Source organism: Cavia porcellus, unplaced genomic scaffold (assembly GCF_034190915.1).
Source record: "Cavia porcellus strain 051 isolate PalLab524CR breed Dunkin Hartley unplaced genomic scaffold, mCavPor4.1 scaffold_18, whole genome shotgun sequence".
In the NCBI taxonomy this organism is placed as follows: domain Eukaryota; kingdom Metazoa; phylum Chordata; class Mammalia; order Rodentia; family Caviidae; genus Cavia; species Cavia porcellus.
Genome location: NW_026947501.1, coordinates 49,405,743 through 49,431,215, shown reverse-complemented (window position 1 = coordinate 49,431,215; position 25,473 = coordinate 49,405,743). Strand labels below are relative to the sequence as shown.

Here is a 25,473-nt window from a genome sequence, read left to right as displayed (position 1 = left end):
CTTTGCTGCCCCTGCCTAGGTCTGTGTCGTCCAGGATCAGATTCCTGATTTCTGCCAGGGGTGATTCTATTGGCCCCTTCCTGGGAGACCTGGCCTGGTGGGACTATAGAAATCACCTTTGAGTGTCTCCTGGTGGCCTGTGGGGCCCTGATTCGGCCCTTCTACCCATCCTGGGTCACCTCGGGGAACTAGCTCTCCTCCTGACCAGCCTGTGCACCCCATCTGTCCATGTCCCCAGTTTACAGCCCACAGGTGCCATGGTATCCTCTAGAAGTGAGTGAGCAGCCACAGCCCATCCGTGATGAGAAGCCCTGAAGTCGGTTTTCTGCCACCTGCAGACGACTGCCTGACCCCTCACCTGGGTTCTGTGCCTGGGCCTCTCCAGCCATGCTTTGGGCACTGCCTCGCTGGACTGTCCTCCTGTGTCCCGATGTCCCTCATGCTAGGCCCTGGGTTGCCACAGCTACCTTGTGGGTTCTGTGCCCAGTGTGTATCTCATTCCTGTGGCAACTGTCAGAGACAGTGCCACAGTCATGCCCACTTCATCACTTGGGAAACTGAGGCATAGGGGCTGCGTTTTCAGCCATGGGCCGGTGTTGTTGGGGTTTTCCTGATATGGGTGGTCTTCCAGCTCTGGGCACAGTGCAGGCTGGACAGGCTGGCTCCCCGTCGGATCCTTGGGGTATTGGAGGCCTTGACAGGAATCACACTGGGCTTTGTGGGAAGCCCTTTGGGGTTAACCTCAGGACGGTTCTCCTCCTCCTGGCACTTTCTGCCGTGCTCCTTCCCGAGGGGCTGTGGCCTCCCCGCCCTTCTCCCACTCAGGGCAGTGGTCAGCCCTTGACACACAGACTGGTGCAGAAAGGCTGCGGCTGCACTGCATAGCAGCTGAGTCTCGAAGGTCACCTCTCGGTCCCTCTGTGGATAAGGAGATAAATAAAGTGTGGTGTTAACACCCCGTGGGGCACTCCTGGACCATGGAGGGTAAGCCGGAGTCATTTACACCTTGAGACTGTAGCCTAAGAGACATAAATTAGACTCGCACTTTAATGCTCTCTCACCCGCACTTTAATGTTCTCTCACCTGAGGAAAAGCAAAGTATAAACAAAGAGCAAAATAAGAGCTGGAAAAAGGAGACGGGACAGGCCAGCGCTGGGGCTGTGTGGCTCAGCGCCTGCCTCCGCTTGGTCCTGAGTTTGATTCCTGGTGCAGGAAAAAAACAAGAAAGGAAATGGGGGAGGGGAAGGGGGCTAGAGAGGCGGAGGGAAAGGGGTGGAGAAAGGGGAGGAGCAGGAGAGGGGGAAGAGGGAGGGGAGGAAAGGAGCAGGGGAGCAGGGGAGCGGGAGAGATAGCTTTTGCAAATTGGAAAGAGGCCAAGAGATGGGGGCGGGGAAGTAAATGGGCAGCAAAAAGAACCGAGAATGTTCTCTCTGGTACAGAATGTGCCAGAGAATGATCATTATGTAGGCAGATCTGTACATATATAAGGCACAAAACCAAACAGCCAGAAAGGTTCTACCTCCGGTTTCCGTCCAGGCCGCGGTGGGGCAGGAGGGACACCTGGCTGGACTCCTGGCAGTGACCTGAGAGGGAAAGCGAGAGCTAGAGAGTGGTCCCGTTGGAGAGGGCACTGCCCAGGGGCCCTGACCCTCTCTCCTTAGTCCAGGCCGGCGGGGGTGCTCTCTGCTCCCCGGAGCAGCCCCTCACTGCCTCCCTGGCCTGTCCAGTCTCCGGTCTCCCTTGGAGCAGGCCAAACCCCCCCCCCCCCCCCCCTCCCCCCCCCGTCTTGAGCTAGGTGGCTGACAGCAGCCTGTGATTTCATCACCACCCACCTTGCTGTTGATTGGCAGAGAGCGCTGGTGTGGCCTGGAACTGGAAATCAGGAAGTATTTTAACCCTTCCTTCCCCTCCTCCCTGTCCTGCAGACAGGCAGAGGATTCCACACCTTCTATCTCATCCCACGGTTTGCGTATGTTTAGAGTAAATGCCCTGATAATTATCATTCTGGTTCCGCTGGGGACTCGGCCACGGACCAGACCCACGTGTGAGGGTAAAGGGAGTCAAGTCTGAGGCAGAGCTCCAGCTTGGGCTGGGCTAAGTGGTCCTCACCCTGACGCTGGGCAGAAAGTGACAGGAATAGGACTGGAGGTCTCTCCAGTGCTTACAGTATCTTTTGGGAGGCTGAGGCAGGAGAATCAAAAGCTTGAGCACAGCCTGACAAGTTAGTGACTTAAGAAGACCTTGTCTCAAGATAAAAAAATAACAGGGCTGGGGATACAGCTTGGTGTGAGGGCCCTGGGTTTCCCTCCTAGTACTGCCAAAAACCCAACAACAACAACAAAAAGCTTTTCCTTATTGTTTATTTAAAATCCCCTTGTAGGGCAGAGAATATAGTTCAGTGGCTCAGCACCTGCCTGGTAAGCACAGCCCTGAGTTCAAGTGCCGGCATCAACAACACAAACAAAACAAAATAAAAAAATCATAAAACCACCTTGTAGCATGTTCATACCTAAATACAGTTTTTAAACTAGAGCATTTTCCAGCCAACTGCGAAGTGGCCACATGTCTGAGGTTATCTTAGTTATGACAGTCTGTGCCCTGCACAGCTCCTTACCTGAAACTGTGCAAACTTTACACAGGTGAATTTAATGTCTTGTAAAAATCAAAGGCAAACTATCTTCTGAGCACAGAGTTGTGATCTGAACATGAGTTCTTTCCTACTAGGAAACAACTCTTTTTTCTTTTTCTTTTTTCCCCCCATCTGTTCTGTGAGACCTTACTAAGCACCTCTGGATTCTGAGCACAGAACCAGACACTGTGGCTGTGGGACTATGAGCAGCTCCGGGCCATGCACCCCAGGCTTCTTACCCTGCTGTGAGTGCAGGGAGGGGCACAGGGGTGGCCTGGGGAGACAGGGCAGGTAGGAGGTGCCTGCTGGAGCTGAGGGAGCCAGCCAGGGTGGAGCCTTTGAAGAACAGAGGTGGCAGAGGCTAAGGAGAGGCCAGGGAGTGCTGAGGACACCCACAGGCTTTGCTAGGGAGCCAGCACCCCTGGGCACATGGGCAGAGGAGGCGCTTTCCTCCCGTCATTTGGTGATGCAGTTCAAAGGCTCCTGGATTATAAATCCATGCACAGAGAGAAGGTCGGGACTCTGAACCCTCGAGGCAGCCGGGCAGGTGCTGCAGGTGGCTGGGGTGCAGAGGCAGCAGCAGTGACAGCAGCTGTGAAGGCGCTGGTGGGTGTGGCAGCTCCAGAACACAGGTGGGTTAGTGCTCAGAGAAAGGTGACCAGGTGGTGGCAGCTGCCGGACCCTCAGTCGGGTCACTTTGGGGCCTGCTTGCAGGTGTGGAGCTGTGTTTGTCACCAAGTTGGGGTGCACCGGCAGAGACTGTCACCTTCACAGGCAGAGAATGAGTTTGGGTTTTGGATCCTGTCTGAGGTTCTCGTTGACCTTGAGCGGATTTGTGCGGCAGCTGGGTGGGGATTGGAGGCTGCAGCATGGAACAGGAACACTCAGGGAGTTTTCCTCTTACGGGGTGGCGGAACTTTTCCTTTGTGAAGAAATCCATGATTCCAGATGTTTGGAAAAGTATAAAAAGCCCCAGGAAAGGGTGAACCCACCCAACCACCAGGGCCAACTCCACTTTATTTCTATTGTTAAGATTTCTTTTGGCCCTTTCCGAGGTTTTCTGTGTAATTGTATTGTATGGTGCAAACAGTTTGGGGTCTTGCATGGTAAGAAGAAGGCGTGACCTTGGAGCAGACGTAGAAATAGGGCAAGATTTTTGCGGGGGTTCCTGGCCAGCAGAGGGCGCTCCAGACAGCAAGCCAGGCCTGACAGGCAGAGGCAGACTGACTGGTTTAGGTCAGGACATACAGCTGCTCTTTGGTATCTACCAGGACCCCACACTTGCCACAATCCACAGAGCTCGGGTCCCTTGTATAGCACTGCAGTGTTTGCACACGGCTTGCACAATCTTCCCATTTTCTTTACATTATCTCTAGGTTCCTATAATACTTACTGTAATGTAGTATGGGCATCGTGGTATTTCACTGTGTTATTTAGGGAATAACAACCACAGAAAATTTCATGCGTTCACAGCAGAATTAATTTTTCTCTGATGCTTCAGGTCTGCAGTTGGGTTGAATTTGCAGTTATGGAACCCAGGTGCAGGGGAAGCTGGTTGTAGTCTCCTTTATGAAACGATTCATCCATGTTTTTTCTAGATAGATAACAGGAAAAGTATAAAAAGCCCCCCAAAAGCGTGTTTAGCAGTCTGCATTGGTCGTAGCCTGCATTTGGAGGAACTTGGGATGTGACTCTAAAAACATGTATTGGGGCAGATGATGGAAATGGTTAAAGTGTTGAGTTACTGAATTGTTCTCACTTCTGTTGAAAATCACACTCCTCCTTTGCCCCCTATTTTCTGGGCAGAGTCCCCGCCAGGTGTCAGGGACTATGTGGGAGGACTGGTCCACTGGGGCAGCCGGGGACGGTGCTGGGAGAGCCGCGGTGTTGGCTGTGCAGCTGTCGGCTTGGCTGGCATGCTAATGTTCTCATCTTTTTCCATCCCTGCATTTCCCTAGGAGAATATGAAAGTGTCGCTCGGGGTTGTGCATTGCATGGTGCTGCTGGTGTCTCTGGAGGCTGGTGAGTTAAACGCTGCAGCTGCTGAGAGAGGCTGTGACTCGGAGCGCAGGAAACAGTCCCGGCGGGGCTGATGCTGTCCCCTGCTGACCTCCCTGCTGACCTCTAGGAAACGGGGCTTCCGGGCACAGAACCATGCAGCAGCGGTCCAGACCTGGGGTTGTCTGCTAGTTTGCAGTGAGGGCTCAGGTCTGGGTCTTCGAGGTCGAATCCAGGCTCTTCCCACGTTAGTGTCGGTGAATAGCACCTATGCAGTCTGAGAACCCACAGCTAAGAATCCGAGGACACAGTTTGGTTTTTCTCCTTGTCTTCATTTTTTCCCCACCTTTCTCTTTCCCTTACTGCAAGTCTTGGGTGCCGCGGTCTTGTGCCAGGTACTGGCTGTGGGGGACACAGCAGTCAGTAACCAGGCAGAGGACTCCGCCTGCAGGTACTCACATTCCTGTGGGAGAGAGAGAATCCATTCCCCAAAGGAAGAGGTTTTCTGTCATGTGGTGAGGAGCTTAATGAGGAAAGCAACTAGAATTCAAGGCATACAGTTTGGGGACAGAAGCCCCCAGAAGATAGCAGTTTTCATCATGTGGCCTCAGTGAAAAGTTGACTTGTGAACTGTACCCGCTGAAGCAGGAGGGAAAAATATAGGTCCCAGATTGCAGGGAGGAAATATCATAGGGAGCAAGTGTAAAGGCCCTGAGGCCAGGCATGCCTGGGATATTCTAGGAACTAAACTGCTGGCGTGACTGGTGGAGGTGACGGGGGTGTGTGGGACCTCGTGGAACTTTCTGAGGAGCTCGGTTTCTAGCATGACTTGGATGCGAAGGCTTCAGGGTTTCTTTGTTCAAAACCAGAGAGGAGATCTGACGTCTACTGCCACACATAGGTGCCTTGAGGTTCCTGCTTTGAGAACAGGCCCTTGCAAGGCGCGGGAGCATCAGATGCCAGCTCCGGAGCCCTTGTTAAGATGCACGCGGGTTGCAACAGTGGTGGGTTCTGGGCAGGAAATGATGATGGCCTGTCCATAAGTGGCAAGGAAGTGAAAAGGTGTCAGGTGAGGGGCGGACCACAAGCCTGGAGCCTGTGGGGGTTTGCAGGTGGGCAGGCTGGGAGAGCCGGGGGGAGGGGTAGGTGACTCCCAGGGCTTCTGCCTTTGCAGCCCCAAGGTGACATTGGTGCTGATGGCGTGGGGGGGGGGGAGGGCAGAGGTCCACAGTGGACAAGTCCAGTCCAGCTGCCCCATGGCTATCTAGGTGGTGACACCGCATCTGGTGGGTGACATCAGGAAGCAGCTGGCGGGAAACCAAGGCAGACCACAGTCACTGAGTGTTGGTGGGGAAGATGCCAACTCCAAGAACTGTGCCCGGGTCCCCTGTGAGGGCAGGGCTCAGGTGTCCACTGAGGCCCAGGTGATGTAAGAGGAGACCTGAGCACGTACTGATGGCAGCTGGAGGAGGGTGTCGGGGTGCTGAACGCTCATGGGGACCTGGTAGACACAGACGTGCAAGCCAGGATGGTGTCTGAGAGTTGTTTTTCCAGTGGACACACTAGGTGACCTTGATCACATTTTTGGTGGCCTGGGTCAACCTCAGGCCTGCAGAGAGGAAATCTCACGGAGGACTTGCCCAGGGTGTCACAGAGGACTTACCTGGGGTTTCCCTGAGGACTCACCCAGGGTGTCAGGGAGGACTCACCCAGGGTCTCCCTGGGGACTCAGCCGGCATCCACTGCTCTCCTCGGTGCTCCCCAGCCTCTTCACTGATTGTCCTGCTGCACCTATGGTTTTGAGCAGGTCCATGGCTCGGACCTCCCACAGCTGTCCCCACAGTGACAGTGGAAAGCACCCGCAGCTCACCACCCTCTGGCTTCCTTTAGCCCCCTTGAGATCCCCGCTTCCTACTGGTGTCACCCCTTGTCCTTGGGCAGCCACTGCTCTGCTTTGGGGCGGCTTCTGTATGCACTCTTCTGAACAAGAGGGGCCTAGCTTCTTGCTATACAGTCAGTTAATGGTTTTCCTACACAGCAGTATTCTGTTGTATTGATACATATTGACACAGTCACAGACACCTTGACCATCTCAAATGCATCCAATAAAATCAAAGCTGTGACTATGGGTGGCCAAGTCTTTGAACAGATGGACGCTTTCCTTCCTGTGGGCAGACACCAGGGCTGGAGATGTTTGGTTGTTTGGGGGATGCAGAAGGAACAGTAGAGGCTGTTAAAATTGTGTCATTGGATCTCTCCACCAGCAGCGGAGGGGGCCGGTCCCCCTCAGCCTCGCCCCCAGTTGTTAGAATTGATCTGTTTCCACTTTAATCCTTCCACCAGGTGTGTGCGTACGTACTTATGGTTTCCATTCTAATTTGGTTATTGCAATTGAGGGTTTTTCGTGTGGTTACTTGCCATCCATGTATCTTCCATGGTGAAATTTTCCAAGTCTTTACCCATTTTCTTAAATCATTTCTTATTCTCTTGAGTTTTATCTTTGATTTTCTTTTGTTTTAAATGCTACTGAATATTGAACCTAGGACCTTCTCAGTGAGCTACATTCCCAGTGCTTTTTTTGTTTGTTTTGAGACAGGGTCTTGCCATGTCAGCTAGTTGCCCAGGTTGGGTTTGAATTTGAAGTCCCCCAGCCTCAGCCTTCCGGGGTGCAGGGGGTACTGGCGTATACCACCACATGTGGCTTTGTTAACTTTTTAGAATTGTTTATATCTTTTGAATCCAAGATCTTCATCATTATGATTTTTAAATGTTTTGTTTCGGTTTGAGATTTGGCTCTTCATTTTCATAAGGCATCTTTTAAAAAGACGCCTTTTGATTGTGATGAAGTCTAACGTCCTTTTTCATTTCCTGTCTGGATCATGTTTTGGGCAGTGTTTCTAACATTCTTTGTCCGATGCCAGGCCACAAAAATTTTCTTGTTTCCTCCTGGAGTTTTGATATTTTTACACTTAAGCCCATTATTCCTGTTACAGACGCTCAGTCATTTTTATGCAGTTTCTGAAACTATCTGAAAAAGAAGATTTAAGCAACAACTTACTTTAGCATGTGTTTACTTACATAGTCTTGTTTACTTTTACGTTACTTATTTCTTCAGAGGGATTTGAGTCGTTGTCTAGTTTGTTATTCTCCGCACCCTTTCTGGGCTCTGTCAGACAGATTCTCACGAGTTCAGGCTGGCCTGTCATGCACTTCACAGCCCAGGTTGGCCTCAGACTTACAGTGATCCTCCTGCCTCAGCCTCCCAAGTTCTGGGATTCCAGGGTTTGCCACCATACCTGCCTTACATTCTTTCATTTCAACTTAAAGGACTCCTCGGTCAGTCTATTTTTGGTAGAGGTGGTCTGTTTATGAAGAATTATCTTAGTTTTGGTTTATCTGCATCTTTACGTCTTCCTTATCTTTGGCTAATTTTGTCACGCCTCCAGCGTGGTCAGGGTGTGACCCCGCCCCTGGGCGCTGTGGGCTCTGAGCACCAAGTGTCAGTCTTCTGGGAGACCCCTGTGTGAGACACTTAGGTCTTGCTCCGTTTTGGGCTCTGTCTTTCTGCACCTTCATTTGCTGCCGGATAGTTGTATTCCTTTTATCTGACCTGCAGTTCTTCGAGCTTCTTGGATGGTAGATTAAAGTTTTCATCAGAGTTGGGAAATATTTGGACATGATTTCTTCAGAGACTTTTACTGATCCTCTCTCTGTATCCCTACATCCTACACTTTTCTGGGACCCCCATTCTATATCTTTATCTGTCGGTAGACTCCATACCACCCTGGAGGGCTCTGAGCTTCTGCTTTGTGTTCTTGTTTTAAGGTTGGTGACCTTTCCATAAACCTATCCTCACATCCACCAGCAGGTAGGACATTTTAAATAGCCTTTTAAAGTCTTTAGTAACACTTGGACTCCTTTAGAACATTTCTATTGGCAGCTTTCCCTCCTCTATGTGTGGGCCACACTTTCCTATTTCTTTTTATGTTTTTGTAATATTTTGTTAAAACTGGATGTTTTAGGTGGAATAAATTTGACTCTAGGAATCACATTTCCGTCTATATCCACCCAAGCTTGGTTTATTCTTGATTTTTAAATTGCTGTGGTCAGCTGCTTTTGTTCATTTATGTCCTGTCTTTCCCGGGCTGATCTATACTCTACCCTCCCTGAAGTCATTGCCAGGTAATTCAATGGTCAGCTCATGATCCTGCAGAGATTTCCTTTGGTTCCTTGGTTTCCTGCCTCTCGGTGTGAGGCTACAAGCGTCTGGGGTGTGCTTTTGGCACTTAGGCCGTGGACATGTCTGCCTCAGCCTCTACTTCCCGCATGCGTGGGACCTCAGGGTTATTTAGATGCAAGAGACAGTGGCTCTGCTGCCCGTCCTGAGGGTGTGACCAGCCCTGCAGCCCCCAGAAGTGCACAAGAGTTTTCAGGTCTGCCGTGAGCTATGGCTTTGTCCCTGCAGAGGGGACTTTTCCTATGCAGCCCTGAGTCGCCTCAGTAATACAGTTCTGGGATAGTCACTTGACCAGCTATTGGTCAGGTCCTAGAGTGTCCATGCTGTGGAGTGAAGCTTTGTCAGGAGACCCAAACCTCATTGGTCCTTGCAGGGCTGCTGGTTTTAATAGCCCCTGTGTTGTTAAGCTCGTGGATTTCATGACTGGGTATGAGGCATGGGAATAGTTGAATTTAGAAAACCACCTACCCTGCTGTTCTACTTTGATTTACCAGATTTTGTTTTTCAAAAATAAATGTTCTTTTGATTGTTGCAAGCCTTTTATGTTGGGGGGAAAATGTCTTTTTTCCTTTGTTTTCCTTTTTGTGGTACTGCGTGTCTTAGTCACTTCATCATTAGGGCAAAATACCCAGCGCCCACAATTTAAAGCAGGAGAGGTTCGCGTTCAGGCTGCAGTTGGCTGGCTCTGAGGTAGAAGCTTCCTGGGTCCTCTTCCTGCTGCCCCAGGGTCAGGATTTCCCTTCAGCTGCTGGGAACAGCTGCTGATCCCTGCACTATGTGTGTTCCGGATACTTTTCCTCCTCATCCTCCTGCAGCCCCCACATTAGTGCTGGGTAGTTTTCCCCCATTGGTTGGGACTCAGCTGAAAACCCAAGGAGACTGTGTATCTGCCAGCCCTCTCATGTGCAGACCACTGGGCACTCTGCCCTGCTAACCTGTCACGTCCCCAGCTTAGTGCTTGCCCACAGCACTGTCACAGTCGGGCAGCACTTGGATAATCATTGAGGACACTCATTGGCATCTTTCTGAGATCTCTGTCCTTTGTTTCTTCATGTTCAGTGTCTTTGGCCACGTTGTTTCATAACTGTTGTAGCTGCTCGGATGAGAGGATAAATCTGGTTCTTCCTGTGCATCTTCTGTGGAAGTGGGTGCCTGTCCTCCTGTCTCAGTCCCATGTTTGTGTGAACAGAGAGGGAGAGAGACAGGGTAAGAGATGAAGAGACAGGCCCAAGGGCATCTCTCACAGTACCACCACAGCCGGGATTGAATGTGGATTTTCCAGACTTCCAAGACGTGGCTGTGTGTAACACATCTGTAAAGCTTTTACATATATTTAACTGATATTTAATCATGGATGTATTTACATGTAGATGTTATGTTAAGAAGTTTTACAGAAATTACTTCCCTTTTCTGCCCTTTAAAGATAAATGCGCTGAACGTGAAGAAGAAGTGATTTTAACTTCATCTGCGAACGAAATTGCTGTTGGTACCTGCAATCTTAACTCAGAGGACGACATAGGTCCTGTGACCTGGTATGAGAAAGATGGCGAGACACCTGTCTGTAGGAATGAAACCTGCAGGATCAACCAGCAGAAAGAAAACATTTGGTTTGTTCCGGCTAAAGTTGGGGATTCGGGACCTTATTATTGCTCTGTAAGGTAAGAAGGGAATGAAGATGTTCTATACACTTGTTCTGAACGCCTGCAGCAACAAAGGGCAGAAAAGTCTCTCAATAATGCTTAATTTTCCTGTTTTGCCTTGTTTTAGAAATTCAACTTCCTGCCTCAGAATTAAAATAACTGCCCGTTTCTTGGAGGATGAACCTGACTTGTGTTATAACACAGAGGTTTTATTCACACAGAAACTGCCCATCTCAACAGACGGCAGACTTGTGTGCCCTTATCTGGACTTCTTTAAAAATGAACATAACGAGTACCCCACAGTAGAGTGGTATAAGGTAATTTTATTTTAAATATGGTATAATTTTCCAAGCAAATAGTTTTCTAGGTTGGAACTTAAATGGGGAATAATCTTTCAAAGGTTAGAAAATAGAAAATAGACAATAGCATTGAAAAAAAGAAATATAACATTAATGAGAAACTAGTTTACAGGATTTATTTTCCCTCAAGCATACTCTTCTTGCAAAAGAAACCTGTCTTTGCTTCCCTTCCTAGCACAGGGCCCAAGGAATGGAAATTCAGTATTGCAAGTATAAAACTAACTTTTGTCCCCCTGCTGCCCCTAAAAATTTTAAGACTAAAACTTATTTTAAGGGGCCAGGCAGCATAAGCACCTGCCTGGCAAGCTTGAGGTCATGAGTCTGATCCTTGGTACCAAAAAATTTTTTTTAAAAAAATAAGACAGACGTGTAAACATCGTATTGTCTCACTAGTGTGAGAAGCTGAAAGAAAGAACACACACACACACACACACACACACACACACACACACACACACATATGGTTTAGATAGTTATACTATTGAGGTGTCTTGCTCTGGTTGAATGATTTGGGGACCATAATGTGTGATGTGTGTACCACTATTGCACACTGATTGATGTGTTTTTAAGTTTTGTTTTAGTCTTCCTCCTCCTCTTCTTCTTTTCCTTGAAATAAAATGGACCCCATGTTATTCACAGAACCTTCCCGTCACTATTTTAATATGCAGATTTGCTAATCGTAGATTGGGGAAGGTCACTGGCTGATTTTCTCTGCTTCTCTTCTCCCCACTCCTCCAGGACTGCAAACCTCTACCTCTGGACGGCACCCAGTTCGTAGGAATGCGAAATATACTCCTGGTGAAGAACGTGGCCCAGGAGCACGGGGGGAACTACACTTGCCACGCGTCGTACTCGTACTTGGGGAAGGTGTACCGCATCCGGCGGGTGATAGCGTTCCTCCCTTTCGGTGAGTCCTGGCTCTGCCCTAGGAGCGCAGGTCTGGAGCGGCCCAGAGACTGTGACGCCTTGGTGACCCCATGGTCATGCAGGAACCAGATCCGAGAGAAGCTCCGCAGCCACTCTGGGCCTCGTTTAGCTTGTTGTTGCTGCACAGAATGTAAACGCGTTTCACTCTTGCTTTGCACACCGTGCTCACCAATCAGAGAGTTACTGAGTTTTACGTTTGAACTGATCCAGGAGGCTGGTTCTTTGACCTGGGTTTAAAATGTCGTTCCCGGGACTCTGGCGCCCCCTCTGGCTGGCAGGCAGGAGTGCCGCGGGAGCTCCTGGGCACTGAGACACCCAGATGCTGATTGATGGGCTTTGGGCTGACTTTGCGCTCTACGTCCTACCGCCTGTTGGCGCTGCCTCAGCTCAGTTCCTGCAGCTCTGTGTGGCTCTTTCCTCCTCTCTAAGAAAGTGCTGTGGCCACCTCAGGCTCTGGGGAGATCAGAGTGGAGGGAGAGCTCAGCGTGTGGTGCCAGCTTGGTGCAGAGCTGTGCCCACTGCGAATTTCTAGGGTCACTGGAAGGTGCTGGGTCTTCATTTTGCTGAGGTTTTCATATTGGCATTAACCATGTTTCATACTGAAAAGTATTTATAACTGAATGAAGCAAACTGCACCTCCACAAAGTGCCTAGGGTGGGCAGAGTATTCAACATTTGTGTAAAGGTCAGCTTTAAAGAACGTGAATTCCTCTGGCCAGGACTTTGCTTGCAAGTGGAAGGGGCATCTACTATAATTACGCCAAGAGAACGTGTTTAAATTGGGACTATCGCTGGAAAATCCAGAATAGGATCACTATAGAGTTACATTTCCCCAGGGCTATGATAATTCATTTTTCAATTATTAATTTTAATGAATAAACATTAATGCCCTGCCTTGCTCTTACAAGCGCCAGTGACCCTAACTTTTGGTCACCTCTGGATCACTCTAGGGTCTGCAGCAGCTGCCCTGTTACTGTGGGGCTCTGGCTTCTCTCCCCTTCTCCCCACTTTTTTGTTCCAGAAATTGAACTCAGGACCTTATGCTTGCCAGGCAGGCACTTTGCCACTAAGCTATATTCCCAGCTCTGGTTTCTCTCTCTTGAGACTCAACCCCCAGACCAGGAGGTAAAATTTCAGGGACAACTGGACACGGCATATTTCTAAGTAGTTCAATTACAGTTTGACTACTCTATCTCCTTTTTCGATTCCAATTTTTAGAAACAAATATATTCAAAGATAAGAGAATATTTTGTTTTTTCCCAAACCCACCTCAAAGATTTTAAGTGCTATATTTTTTAAAAAAACTATTGAGTGTCTGTTGTGTGCCAGGAGCTGTTCTAGGCATAGATCAGGAAAGGAAAAACATAATAGTCTGGCCTCATAGTTTGTTTATTTTTTGACTAGACATTTAGCTTCTTCCTTTCGGCTTCCTCTTGGCCCGAATGTGAAGAAGACAGAGATTAATTTCTGGAGCTGTTGGTAATCTGGCTGTTTGAGTAACCGACACAGTGCCCTTGGCATCTCCCCATGATCCTATCTGCTTCACTGTTGGGTCACTGTGTCCAGTGTTACTGAATCCAGGCCCGCCTGGCCCTGACTGGCTCTACCGCAGCCAGTCGCCTTCCTGATCTCACGCGGGGTCCTAGAGGTGCACCTATGTGCATGTGTGTGTGCCCTCACAAATGTGTGTTGTAGCGTAACACCCTGCAGGCTCGAAGGGTCCAGCTTTGCACCTCGCGTCCACTGTCCACTGTCGCCTCCCTGCTGCTCCTGTCCCCTCTGGCACTGGCTCCTGCTTTAGATTTCTGTAGCAGTGGAGTGACCGTGTGGCTGCAGCCAGTGGCTGTATTTTGTCAAGGGGCCTTCATCCTTGCAATCCTGATCTGCAGGACACTGAATCTGTGGGTGATTTTCTTTCAGAGGAAAACAAGCTCGACCTGCCTGTGATTGTGGACCCCAAGAACGAGACCGTGGAAGTGGAGCTGGGTAAGTGGGTTCTGTCATACATGGATGAAACCTTATTCAGAATTCACTAATAAGTAGTAAGACCTTTGCTACACATAATGTAAGCCACCTACTGAATATACCTAATAGAGAGGAACAGTGGCAAAGATCAGTGCTTAGATTTTCTTGCCTCTTATGGCAAAAAAATCTAGCCATAGCTAGAATTTGTGAACAAAATTCATCCTTAGATTCAATAGGATTGTAATAAAAATGTGAATGAACTTAAAATTAGAGATTGAAATTTTTTGGGAGAATTAAATGGTGTTATCCATTAAAATAATATTTAATATTCATAATAATAATTGGTAAGAAGAGCTCAAAATGATATGGATATTTTCTCTAAAACTTTAGTAAAATAAAAAAGTACCGATGATATCCTTGGCATAGGTACACAAACTCAGATCAGTAGAGAAAGTTCAAAATAAAAGAGAATACATTTTAGGATCCAGGCAGCCTTATAAACTAGTGAGGAGAAGAAAATTACTAACCATTAGTTCTAAAATGGTCAAGCATTTGGATAGGAACATTAAGTTAATGCTTTCCCATTCGTACCCAGGTACAGTTTGGAAAAAGAATGAAAACTTTCAAAACAGTGAACACACTATTCATCTAAAAGACAACGCTCCTAACAAAAGGTTTTTAGAAAAAAATATAGTGAAAACAGATAAAATAAAGGCAAAAAAATGGAAAAAATTTAAGCAATGAAAAAGAGGAGAGATCTGCATCAAAAATTTTCATAAACTAAAATAAATCAAAGCGTCTCTCCTGGAAATGCCTCTGGAACATTCCTGAACATCATAGTTAATGCCCTTGATGAGCAAAGTGTGTCTTCAGATTCGTGAGGTCGCTGTGGGAACAGGAGTAAATAGGGGGTGCACGGAAGGAGCAGCTGTTAAATGAAAGGCCAGACGCACTAAGCTTGTGGAAATCAGTTGCTTTACCTTGAGTTCAGGTACGCAGTGGCTAGGAGTGTAGCTCAGTGGTAGAGCCCACTTGCCTCCTATGCTGTTCAAGGCTGTGAGTTCAATTTAAAAATAAAAGAAATACAGCTTAAAACTGAAGTAGATTTTTTCTTCTCTCACTTGGCAGTGACTGACCAGGACCACTGGTGACTGGGAGGTTTTGGGAAAACTGCGCCCACACACTCATTTGGTGTAAGCAGACTGACACAGCCTCCTGTGACAGAGGTCCGGCTTTTAGAGACTGTCTCTCCTTTGATTCAGTCCTACTGCCAGGGTTTTACTCCCAGTAATGCTTGAGGATATGTACAATGCACTCTGGTAAATATCAGGGATGTGCTTGGGAACATTAATTCTGATAGTGGAAAATCAGAAATAAACGGTGTCTGGTGATAGGAGAATTATTAGTTTCTCTATGTTAGGAAACCCTATGTAGTCAAAAGAGAGCCAGGTTTTTATTGTTAAATTTGGAGAGCAGAGAAGATAAGGAGTGAGATGGAGAAGCGACCTCTTGGTGGTGAGTTTCAGGGTAGGTTTTCTCTTCCCTTCTACATTGTGATATCCAGTCTTTTGCATAGTAGCCATTTAGTCACAGAGCTAAGCCAGCATAAAAATCAGTTAATCTTTGCTCAGAAATCCTCTGCTTCACAGGATCCAGTATCCAGCTGATCTGCAACGTTACGGGCCGTTTCACTGACTACGTCTCCTGGATGTGGAACGGGTCATACATCAGTGATGAGGACCCCATCCTGGTAGAAGACTATGACATGTGAGTGTGCCCATGGGTTTCAGTGTTAAACTGTGTGCCAGGCTTTCCTGCAACCTTGGTAGTTAGGGGAGATGGCAGGTGACTATTCCTGACCCTTAGCTGTTCTTTGTTGTTTCTGTGGAAAGTGTTGGCAGGAGCTTTACCTTTAAGGTAAAAATGTGTGTTATTGTGGTACAAATTCCATACCACTGGTGAAAACCACATCTTTATCCATTCATTGGTTGGTGAGCATTTGGGTTATTTCCAAGATTTAGCTATGACAAACTATAAGCATGGGTGTACATATATCACTGTGGTGTGATGCTTTTAATTCTTTTTGGAAGGCACCCCCCCCCGAAACAAACAAATAAACAAACAAAACAACTCTAATCTCTAGTTTTAGTTTTCTGAGAAATCTCCACACTGATTTCCACAGTGACATCACCAGTCTGCACTCCTACCAGCAAAGGAGAAGGGTTTCCTTTCTCCCATAAACCTTCTAACATTTGTTACTGGTTGATTTCTTAATCTTGGCCATTTTTTTTTTCTGAAGCAAAATGGAATCTTGGTGTTGTTTTAATTTGCATCAGTGATACTGAACATTTTTTCCTATATTTATTGACCATTTCTATTTCTTTATCTGAGAAGTGTCTATTCACTTCAGATGCCTATTTTTAGATTGGGTCTTTAAACTTGGGAGGTCTGATTCTTTTGAGTTCTTTATATATACTAGATAGTATCCTTTGTCTTAGAAATAGCTAACAAATTTTTTTTTCCTGCACTGTGAGTTGGCTCTTTATTCTGTTGATGCTTTCTCTTGCAAAAGCTTTTTAACAAGACAAGATCCCAGCTGTAGAATCTTTGTGACAGTTTCTGTGTGATCGGGGTTTTGTTCTAAATTCTTTGGCTGTACCAGAATCTTTAAAGCTCTATGTATTCTCTTTTCTAGCAGTTTAGTGTTTCTGTTTTAATATTTAGATATTTGAGCCATTTTGATTTTAATTTAGAGAGTGGTGAAAGATACGGGTTTAATTTTAATCTTCAGCATGTGGAAAGTCAGTGATCTTTCTTCCAGGGAGATGTTTGGCTCCTTTGTCAAAGATAATGTAGCTAAGTGTGTTTGGTGTTGTTTCTGCATCTTCCAATCTGTTCCACTGATCCTTAGGTCTTTTTTCCTTTTGGAAGGCAAGTACTATACTTTTTTTTTTTTAATCATAGTAGCTTTGTAGTATAATTTCAAGTCGGGGATTGTGATGCTCCTGCCTTTCCTTTGTTGCCCAGGATTGCCTTTGCTAGTCTAGGTCTCTCTTGGTTCCAAATGAATTTTAGGAATGTTTTCTCTAGATCTGTGAGGTTTGATAATGGTATTTTGATCAGGATTATAATAAATCTTGTGTAGTAGTTTGGAGAATATGGCCATTTTCACTATATTGATGCTTCCTACTCAAGAAAAAGGGACATTTTTCTGATACCCTCTTCACTATTTCTCAAAGTACTGCAGTTTTCAATGTAGAGGTCTTTTTACTTCCTTCATTAGATTGATTCTTAGGTATTTCTTTTTCTGATGTTATTGTGAAAGATATTATTTTCTGTGTAAATACCACATAGTTTCTCTGGTGTGAGAAACCAAAAGTGTAAAACATTAGGACCAAAATGTTTAATAGATATTGTGAAATAGGACAAAAATTTTCAAATGGAAATGGAGGCTAAGGAAGGGGAGGGGGAAAGAAAAGAAGGGAAAAGAAAAAAGAAAAGAAGGAAAAAAGTGGAAGCAAACCTTTTATGAAAAAGGAGGGGTTGAAGGGAGGGTAGGGAAATGGGAAAAAAAGAGTCATACAGATTCCCTCTGATGAATGTGACCATTATGTATACCCAAAATGCACCAATAAACTTAATTAATTTAAAAACTTTCATGGCACTAGGAAGACTTTCAAATTCAGTTATGCATGTTGCAACGTTCCAAAGAAGCAATCCTCAGGTTTTCTTAAAAAGAAACTGGAGCCACGTAATAGCTCCATATTTCCAGCCTGTACACAGCACTTCCCGTTCCTCCTTCTCCCATCTTGCCTACCCCAACCGACTGTTCTTATACAAATGATTGTCTGTGGCCCGTGGAGACCGGCGGACTCAGTCCACATTCTTCCTTTAGGTCACCGATTTCAACGATTTCAACTCGTTTTCCTCACTGCTGGGTCTCTCACTGACGTGAGCTCTGGGATCTTTTCACTTGGCCCTGGCATGGGGATTATCCCAGCTGTAGTTCACCTTACAGCTGAAGAAACGTAACCCAGAAGTAAACATCGTAATTGATGTAATTACCGAATTTCTCTCTCTCTCTCTTCCAAACAGATTTGAACATCCTTCAGACAAAGGCAAATACATAATCATCGTAATGCTTAATATTTCAGAAGTCAAAAGTCTGTTTTATCTCCATCCATTCACCTGTGTGGCCCAGAATGAATACAGTTACGAGGCAGCACACATCAAGTTTATACATCCGGGTAAACAACCCACTATTTATTTGAAGTTTATGTTTGTTGTTGTTTGTGCATTGTGCATTGTGCATACAATGGTGCTTCGGCTGACAAACTTGATTTGTTCCACGAGTCTGGGGAAAATGATCACATCCTGTTTATTTTGATCCTGGGAACATTAGCTAGCATTCCTCCTCCAGAGCAAAATTCACCAATGGAAGCAAAATTCTGCAGAAAGCTTCTGTCTGTGAACTGAGTTGCTTGCCAAAGGAAGCACTCAAGAACTGTTGATGCTACTGTAAGATTCCAAGACTTTGGGGCTGGGGATTTAACTCAGCGGTGTAAGTGCCTCCCTTGCAAGCAGGCAGTTGTGAGTTTGATCCCAGGTACCGATAAAAACAAAAAAGACAAAAATAAATAAATAAATAAATAAATAAATAAAAATAATAAAAAAAAATTCCAAGACTTTATGGTTTCCAGTCCCATTTCCTCTGCCTGGATTGCTCTTCACCTGGGAAGTTGTTTTTTGTTTTTTTGTAATGGGAATCAAACACAGGACCTTGCGCTTGCCAGGCAGGTGCTGTGCCAGTGAGCTACATCCCCAGCCCAAACCTGGGTGGCTTCTGATCCTCTTTCACTTTTCGGGTGAAGGATCTGCTCTCCTAGGCAGCTCCTCTGTCCTGCCGCCTGTCCTGAATCCAGCTCTCTGCCTAACCAGATAAGCTTAGGGCTCTCTGAGGCGCTGAGCTAGCACCTTATCACACCCACCGTGGTATCTCTTACATGTTTAGCTTTTTTCACTGTAAGTTTTTTAATGCTGTCAACCTTTTATCCTACTAATTATTCTCTTTCCAGAGCTAATAGCAACTTACGCCCTTTGTGCTATAGATTCCAGTGAATATTTTTAAGTAAATGACTACATAAGGAAAGCTTACCTGTCTGCCTTATGAAAGCTTTTCATAAATTGCTGAAATTTTTAAAAATATTGTAGCTGAATTTAAAAAGACTATTCATACAGACCTGGAAGAATATCTGAAAGAACTTTGAGATGAATGATCACGATTGAGAAAGGGCTTTAATAAGATCACCAGGACCTTGCTATGGTGTCATTTCTATGTGTGTCTCAAAGCCAATTACATACAAATGGAAATTTAATTTTTCAATAACATTTATAGTAGTACTAAAAACCATAAAAAAATTTAGAAAGAAATCTAGCAAAAGCTGTTTAAATCCTCTAATACAATGTAAAAAGTCACTGAGATACCTCCGAGAAGGACGTACAATGTTCCTATTCTGAAAGACTTTTGTAATGGTGTTAGTTATCCCAAATAAGATTCAAAACAATCCATTCAGCACTGCAGCAGGATGTGGGAAGTGCAGGTGTGTTTGTACATCTATGGAGTTGTGTCCACCCATGTAAAAGTGACATGAAAAGGTAGATGACCAAGACCAGTCCAGGTAGTCTTGAATAGAACAACAAACCTGGCCAGTTCATCTATGGATCTCCTGATCGTGTGTGGAGCTACAATAACAAAGACTAAATGCAAACGCTCGTCCACCAGGCCAGCTGTGTGTTAGCCTGTGTCCCATTTCTGCTCTGTGCCAAAATCAGTTCCAGATGGATCAGAGATCTAAGTGGAAAAAGTGAAATGACAAAGCTTCTGGATGCCCGCCTGTGTCCTGACTTTCTTCTTCTTCCTCTTTTTGATCCTCTGCCGCCTCCTCTCCTTCATGCATCCTCTTCTCCAACCCCTAGATGACTAAAGTAGAAAGATGTGCGGGGAGAATGCAGAAGATTCCCTAGGCTCCACTTCTTTATTTGGAGTTTTGGGTTGTCCTAACTGACTCCCCCAGCTCAGGGGATGTTTGTGACTTTTGAGTGATTTCAACTTACTGTTAAACCACAGAAGGCTCTGATTCGCAGTATTTTCCCTGCTGTTGTATATTATATTGATTAGGTGGAAACTTAACAGAAGGTTTTACTATATAAAACATGAGTTTATATACTATCCATGCTAGATTGCTTTGTACATTAGCACCCATTATTAGTAATAATGATGAATGAATGAATAGGGTAAATACAAAGCTGACCCCAGATATGCTTTTTCTGCAGTGAAAATGTTCAGTTTACTATGCTTAAAGTTTTAATTTTTTACAGTTCTCATATTTCTTACTCTTTTCTGGTCTAGTCCCTGATTTCCAGAAGTACGTGATTGGAGTATTTGTCACATTGACATTTATAATTACGTGCTCAATTTTCATCTATAAAATCTTCAAGGTTGACATTGTGCTCTGGTACAGAGATTCCTGCTATGATTTTCTTCCCCAAAAAGGTATAATTTGGTGTTATTTACAGTATTTTTTCATTAGAGAGGGGGTAGTTAGCATATGTAAGGCGACAAAGGTTTTTTTTTTTTTTATAGAAGGTTTAAAATGCACAGGAGCAGTTGTGATTGCTAACCTAATTATGGTATCAGACATAATTATAGCTTCGTAACTGGCTAGACTGTCACTACTGTCTCAGTCCTTCATTAGAGCTGTGTTGGTAGGATCTAAAATGTTCAGAACTCATTGCTGAGGACTAGCTGTGGGCTGTGAAGAATGTAGATAACTCCACAATCCACTTCACATGGGACACAAGACTAGACTGTCATAAATCAGGGAGTCTTTCCCTTTCTTTTCTGTTAAAACCTTGCAAAAGCCAGGTGTAGTGGTGCTTGGCTATAATCCTGGCATTCTGGGAGACTGAAGTGGGAGATTATTAGTTCAAGTCCAGCCTAGGTGACTTAGGAGCCCATGTCTCAAAATAAAAATAGATAAAAGGGCTGGGGAGGTAGCTCAGGCTTGGGCTTAATTCCCAGGACTGCAAAAGCAGAATGAATGGGTAGAATTCGGGACTGAGGTGCTGAGACTTCAGGTGAAGAAGATAAGAACAGGAAGATAAGGGTACTTTCCTAATGATTGCATGTGAGGTGGCCACCAAGTGCAACTTTGTAGAAAAAGGTCAATAGAAAACTTGTAAGAGAGGAACCCTTTCAAAAGGTATTACATTATTACAGTATTGTCCCTTCAATCATGCCGTTGTACAGAAAGGATTAATAGTTCAGTATGAGTGTGTGTGATACTGGCTTTTAATCACCCATCACATCTCCCCTTCAGCTTCTGATGGAAAGATCTATGATGCTTATGTACTGTATCCGAGGACCCTCGCAGAAGGCTCCACCTCAAGCTCAGATATTTTCGTGTTTAAAATCTTGCCTGAGGTCTTGGAGAAACAGTTTGGATATAAACTCTTCATTTATGGGAGGGATGACTGTGCTGGGGAAGGTATGTATGCAGCGAAAAACACTGGCAGGCTTCACGTAAAATTCACTGCTAAATTCGGGTCAGTCTTTCCAGCAGACTGAGCTCTATGTAGTCCTCATCCCAATAGCTCTCTTCAGTGATTCTGATGACAATTTTAGCACTCATTCAATGCAAAGAATTCCCTTCTCCTATAGCTCGTTAGATCAGTAATTAAATGTATTTTTATTAGCTTTGCAAATTGAACGACTGGATTCCGTAGCTACTTTTCAGCTGGTATGAAATAGTGGAAGTGTTACAGATTGGCTGGTTCAACAAGAAGTTTTAAAACTTTTCCCTGCAAGGTTTCTGAGTTCCATACAGAATTTGGCTTTTGTGGGTCAGTGGTTCAGCTGGCCTAGAATGTGCAAATGTCCTGTAAGGTCCAAAGGGAGGCAGAAAAAAAGTTTCAGGGATGGGGTGGGAAGAACTTGGGAGGTTTGGCTGTGGAAAGAATGATTATGGATCATTGACTGTAATGTCTGCTCTTCCTGTTCCCCAGATGTGATCGAGGTGATGAATGAAACCATCCGGCAGAGCAGGAGACTGATCATCATTTTGGTGAGAGACATAGTGAGTTTCAACTGGCTGGGCCACACGTCTGAAGAGCAGATCGTGATGTACAGTGCCCTCATTAAGGAGGGAATTAAGGTGGTGCTTGTTGAGCTGGACAAAATCCAAGACTATGAGAAAATGCCAGAGTCCATTAAATTTATTAAGCAGAAACATGGGGTCATCCGCTGGTCAGGGGACTTGAGAGAAGGACCACAGTCTGCAAAGACCAGGTTCTGGAAGCACATCAGGTACCAAATGCCTGCCCTGCCACTGTCACCTGCCTCCCAACAGCAGTTATTGGCCCAGGCCAGCAGGCAGCACTACACCAAGACACTGCAGAGCGAGGCTCACTTGCCACCTGGGTAGCCAGAAACGCCTGGCAGGGGTTCTTCAGGTGATTCTTGTCTCACGGTGCTGCAGGATGGACTGCACCCCTGGCTGACTTCCGTGGTCATGCCCTGGACCTGTCCAGTCCCTGCTCCATAAAGATCGTTGAGGGCACAGGAGGCTGTGACAGTAGCAGCCTGGTGCGATTCGGAGCAGAGGTGTAGGCCCTCCTAATGGGTGACCAGTGACCTGTCCTTGTCCAAGACAGGGACTGTAAACTGGAAGGGAAAGCATGCAGGGCGTGGCCGCCCTCCCAGCGGATTTCTGAAGTTGTGCACAGCGCTGGGGATGCTGCCAGGTCCCGGACCCCCCGGGCTGTTCTGGGCCACGCTGTGGGTTAAATTCGACTCCTGCCTCGTGGAGGGAGGAGATATGTTCTTGGAGAACTTCCTGTGCTTTGTGTTTTCCACTCACACCCACAGCCTGCAGTCAGGTTCCAAGGACCAGATTGTGTGCACTATGGTAACAGCTGTCATTTCAGCGAGAAGGGATCCTCTGGGTGCCAAGGTGGTGGCAGCTTTCCACAGAGGAGAGAGGATCTGAAAGCGGCGGTGGCTGAACCTGACCGCATCTTCTTCTCCTGCTGGGACCAGCCAGAGCCCGTTGGTCAGTTGCTCCTTCTCCTCATTTCCCTGGGCTGCTTGTTTCTTTGCAGAGTCAGCTCTGCAGGGGCTTCCTCCCTTTGTCACTGGAGGCTGCACCCTCTCGCCCCCACCCTGGTTGACACCCCTGTGATGCCTGCTGCTCAAGACCAGGGGCAGGCTCTCCCTCGCCAGTGCCACCTGTCCCCATGTCACCCTGCCCCAGCTCCCCACCCTATCCCCACTTGTCCATGAGCCCCACATGCTGCTGTGTGAACAGAATTCCCCTTGTACGTGCTCCGGCGGATCTGGAGTCCCGAAGTTGGGTGCTTGGCCTCAGGGCTGTGGACCCTGGAGGTCCTCCCTCTGGAGCCCCGTCCCTCCTGCCACTCTGTTGCTACTTGCCAGTGGCTCTGGCTGGAGCAGGGCACGTGGGTACCTCTCTCTTTCACTTCTTCCATCAACAATTTGCACATATGACAGATTTCCATAGTGCCTCATTGTTTAGAAATCTCTTCTGATAATTGTATTTAATTTTTGTAAGTATTCTAATTTTATATAAAAAAGTGACCTATGTTTAAAAAAACAAAAACAAGCAAACAAAAAACCAACTCAGTGCTGTTGGCCCAAGGGCCCGCATCTCCCTCTCTGCCTTCTTGGTGCTCTGAATACTTGACCTCCCGTCACCGTCACCACTGCTCCTTCCCCGCACTTTGGTGCTGAGTGGGAACAGGTGGGAGTCCCAGGAGGCAGTGCAGCCTGGAGAGTTTTCACAGAAGAAAGAAATTCAAAACTTTTCAGTGTTGGTATTTATGAAAATTATGGTTAGGTTTTATGAAGACCCTTTTCACCTTCATTTATTTTATTCTTCCCCTAAAGATGACTGTTTCTTAGTCAAGTGTAATTAAAAGCAAATTTGGGTTGGGTTCAGAACTAAATTACATGTTGAAAATGGATGACAGTCCTGAGGGTAAGTGGAGAGTCTGCAGAGTCTTGGAGTGCAGTCCGCTGTGCTAGTCAGAGGCCCTCGCTTGATTCTGGAAGTTATGTGAAGGAGGCAGGCCTTTTGTTTTTGATATTTTTAGTATTTTGTGCCATGGGTGAACACATGGGTATTTGGGAGGAAATTTCTCCTCTCCTCCAAAGTCCTCACAGTCTCCTCTCCACCTGGTCTTGGCTCCCTGCTCTGAAGAAGAGGACGGCTTTGAGCTACCGTTGGAACAAAGGCCCTGTGGTCATCTGGCAGCACATAGATGCCACCCGAAGTCAAGTGTGGTCAGGAGTGTCAGAACCCCGCACCTCCAAAAGCTCGATTTTGCTTGTGATAATCAGTTGATCCTCCAGAGCACACGATGGCCTGCACAGTGCAGAGCTCAAGCTAATCCTGAAACTTAGAACTAGTGAAGAAATAGGAGATGTGGGGACAACCAAGAGTGACAGGAGTGTGTATCTGGGGTTTCAGGAAGAACAAGCATCAGGTGACAGACGCAGGTGAGGGGTCTCAAACGGAAAGCTCAGTGCCACCGTCTTGGGGCTCCTGAGAATGGTGCTGCATTTCCAGCCTGTGAACTCCCTTCCAGTCGTCCTCACCCCTTAAATGTAAACGCACAAATCAAACGGTCTTCCAAAGTCTCTCCCTCCCATGCTTTCCCATTAATTGGATTTCATATTGCACTTTCCGATGGCATTTTAAAAGGCAGTCTGTGAGCTGCTGAGGAGTTTGCAGAAGCAATGAAGTATTTAAGTTGCTAAGCTGGTTTAGCACAACTTATATTTTCTCTCTCCTTTTTTAGAAAAAATTCTTTTTACTTGCAAGACAAGAAAAAATATTGAGCCATTTTTGAAATGTCATTTTTGATAAGTTATGTTTCTACTGGTTAATGTCGAAGGTTTAAAAAACAAAAAATAAACCCATTTGTTTGTATAATTCTGCTGCAGATGCCCAGTATTTTTGTATCTTAAGACACCGGATGACCGTACAGTGTGTGTTTTCATCAGTGGCCTGTACTGGTTTTCCAATAAAGCTGTGACACCTCGTGTCAAACACTGCTGGGAATACCGCCTGTCCTTCCCACACCTGGGCTGGGTGCAGGGTGTGGGTGTGGACCGCTCCTGGGGGTGGGGACAGGGGCAAAGGGCAGAGTTTGGGGATTGCTGGCCCGACTGCACCCTGGCTTCCACAGAGCAGCGTGACCCCGTCCGTATTTTGCTCTCGTGCTTCTAGCGGAGATTATGCTGCATCTCACTCTTACTGACCTTTTACCCCTACCCCATGACAAAGGCAATGGTCCTTGTGTATTCAACGCTTCTGTGTATCTTTTCATGTCAACCATGAGTTGTACAAAACTGGCACACTGTGTCCACAATACATCTGCTAGAGCTGGTGAGCTCCACCAATCACAGCGCTAGCAGCTAAAACTGGTGAATTCCACCAATCAGAGCACTCATAGCTAAAACTACCGGGCTCTGCCAATCAGAGCTCTCACAGGTAAAATTGATAAATTCCACCAGTCAGCACACTCGCAGCTAAAGCTGGTAAGCTCCACCAATCAGAGTGCTCGAAGCTAAAACTGATGAATTCCACCAATCAGAGTATTTGCAAATTCAGGTTGCTCCAGCTGCACTGGCACCGGC

The 25,473-nt window shown here is 46.3% G+C and overlaps 1 protein-coding gene across 6 annotated transcripts in view; it reads left to right on the top strand.

Annotated features, from left to right (window-relative positions):
• The window catches only part of Il1r1 (interleukin 1 receptor type 1), a 67,418-nt gene extending 42,523 nt beyond the window's left edge, over nucleotides 1-24,895 (top strand). For all 6 annotated transcript variants that reach the window (XM_013154416.3, XM_013154413.3, XM_003471728.5 and 3 more), the window contains 10 exons: nucleotides 4,588-4,651; nucleotides 10,288-10,522; nucleotides 10,632-10,821; nucleotides 11,602-11,770; nucleotides 13,710-13,775; nucleotides 15,404-15,521; nucleotides 17,850-18,001; nucleotides 20,164-20,307; nucleotides 21,134-21,301; nucleotides 21,819-24,895. In XM_013154416.3, the coding sequence (XP_013009870.1) occupies nucleotides 4,594-4,651; nucleotides 10,288-10,522; nucleotides 10,632-10,821; nucleotides 11,602-11,770; nucleotides 13,710-13,775; nucleotides 15,404-15,521; nucleotides 17,850-18,001; nucleotides 20,164-20,307; nucleotides 21,134-21,301; nucleotides 21,819-22,237 (1,719 nt within the window). In that variant the 5' untranslated portion in view covers nucleotides 4,588-4,593 and the 3' untranslated portion in view covers nucleotides 22,238-24,895. The remainder of the gene's footprint in view (nucleotides 1-4,587; nucleotides 4,652-10,287; nucleotides 10,523-10,631; nucleotides 10,822-11,601; nucleotides 11,771-13,709; nucleotides 13,776-15,403; nucleotides 15,522-17,849; nucleotides 18,002-20,163; nucleotides 20,308-21,133; nucleotides 21,302-21,818) is intronic.
• Nucleotides 24,896-25,473: the final 578 nt, after the last annotated feature.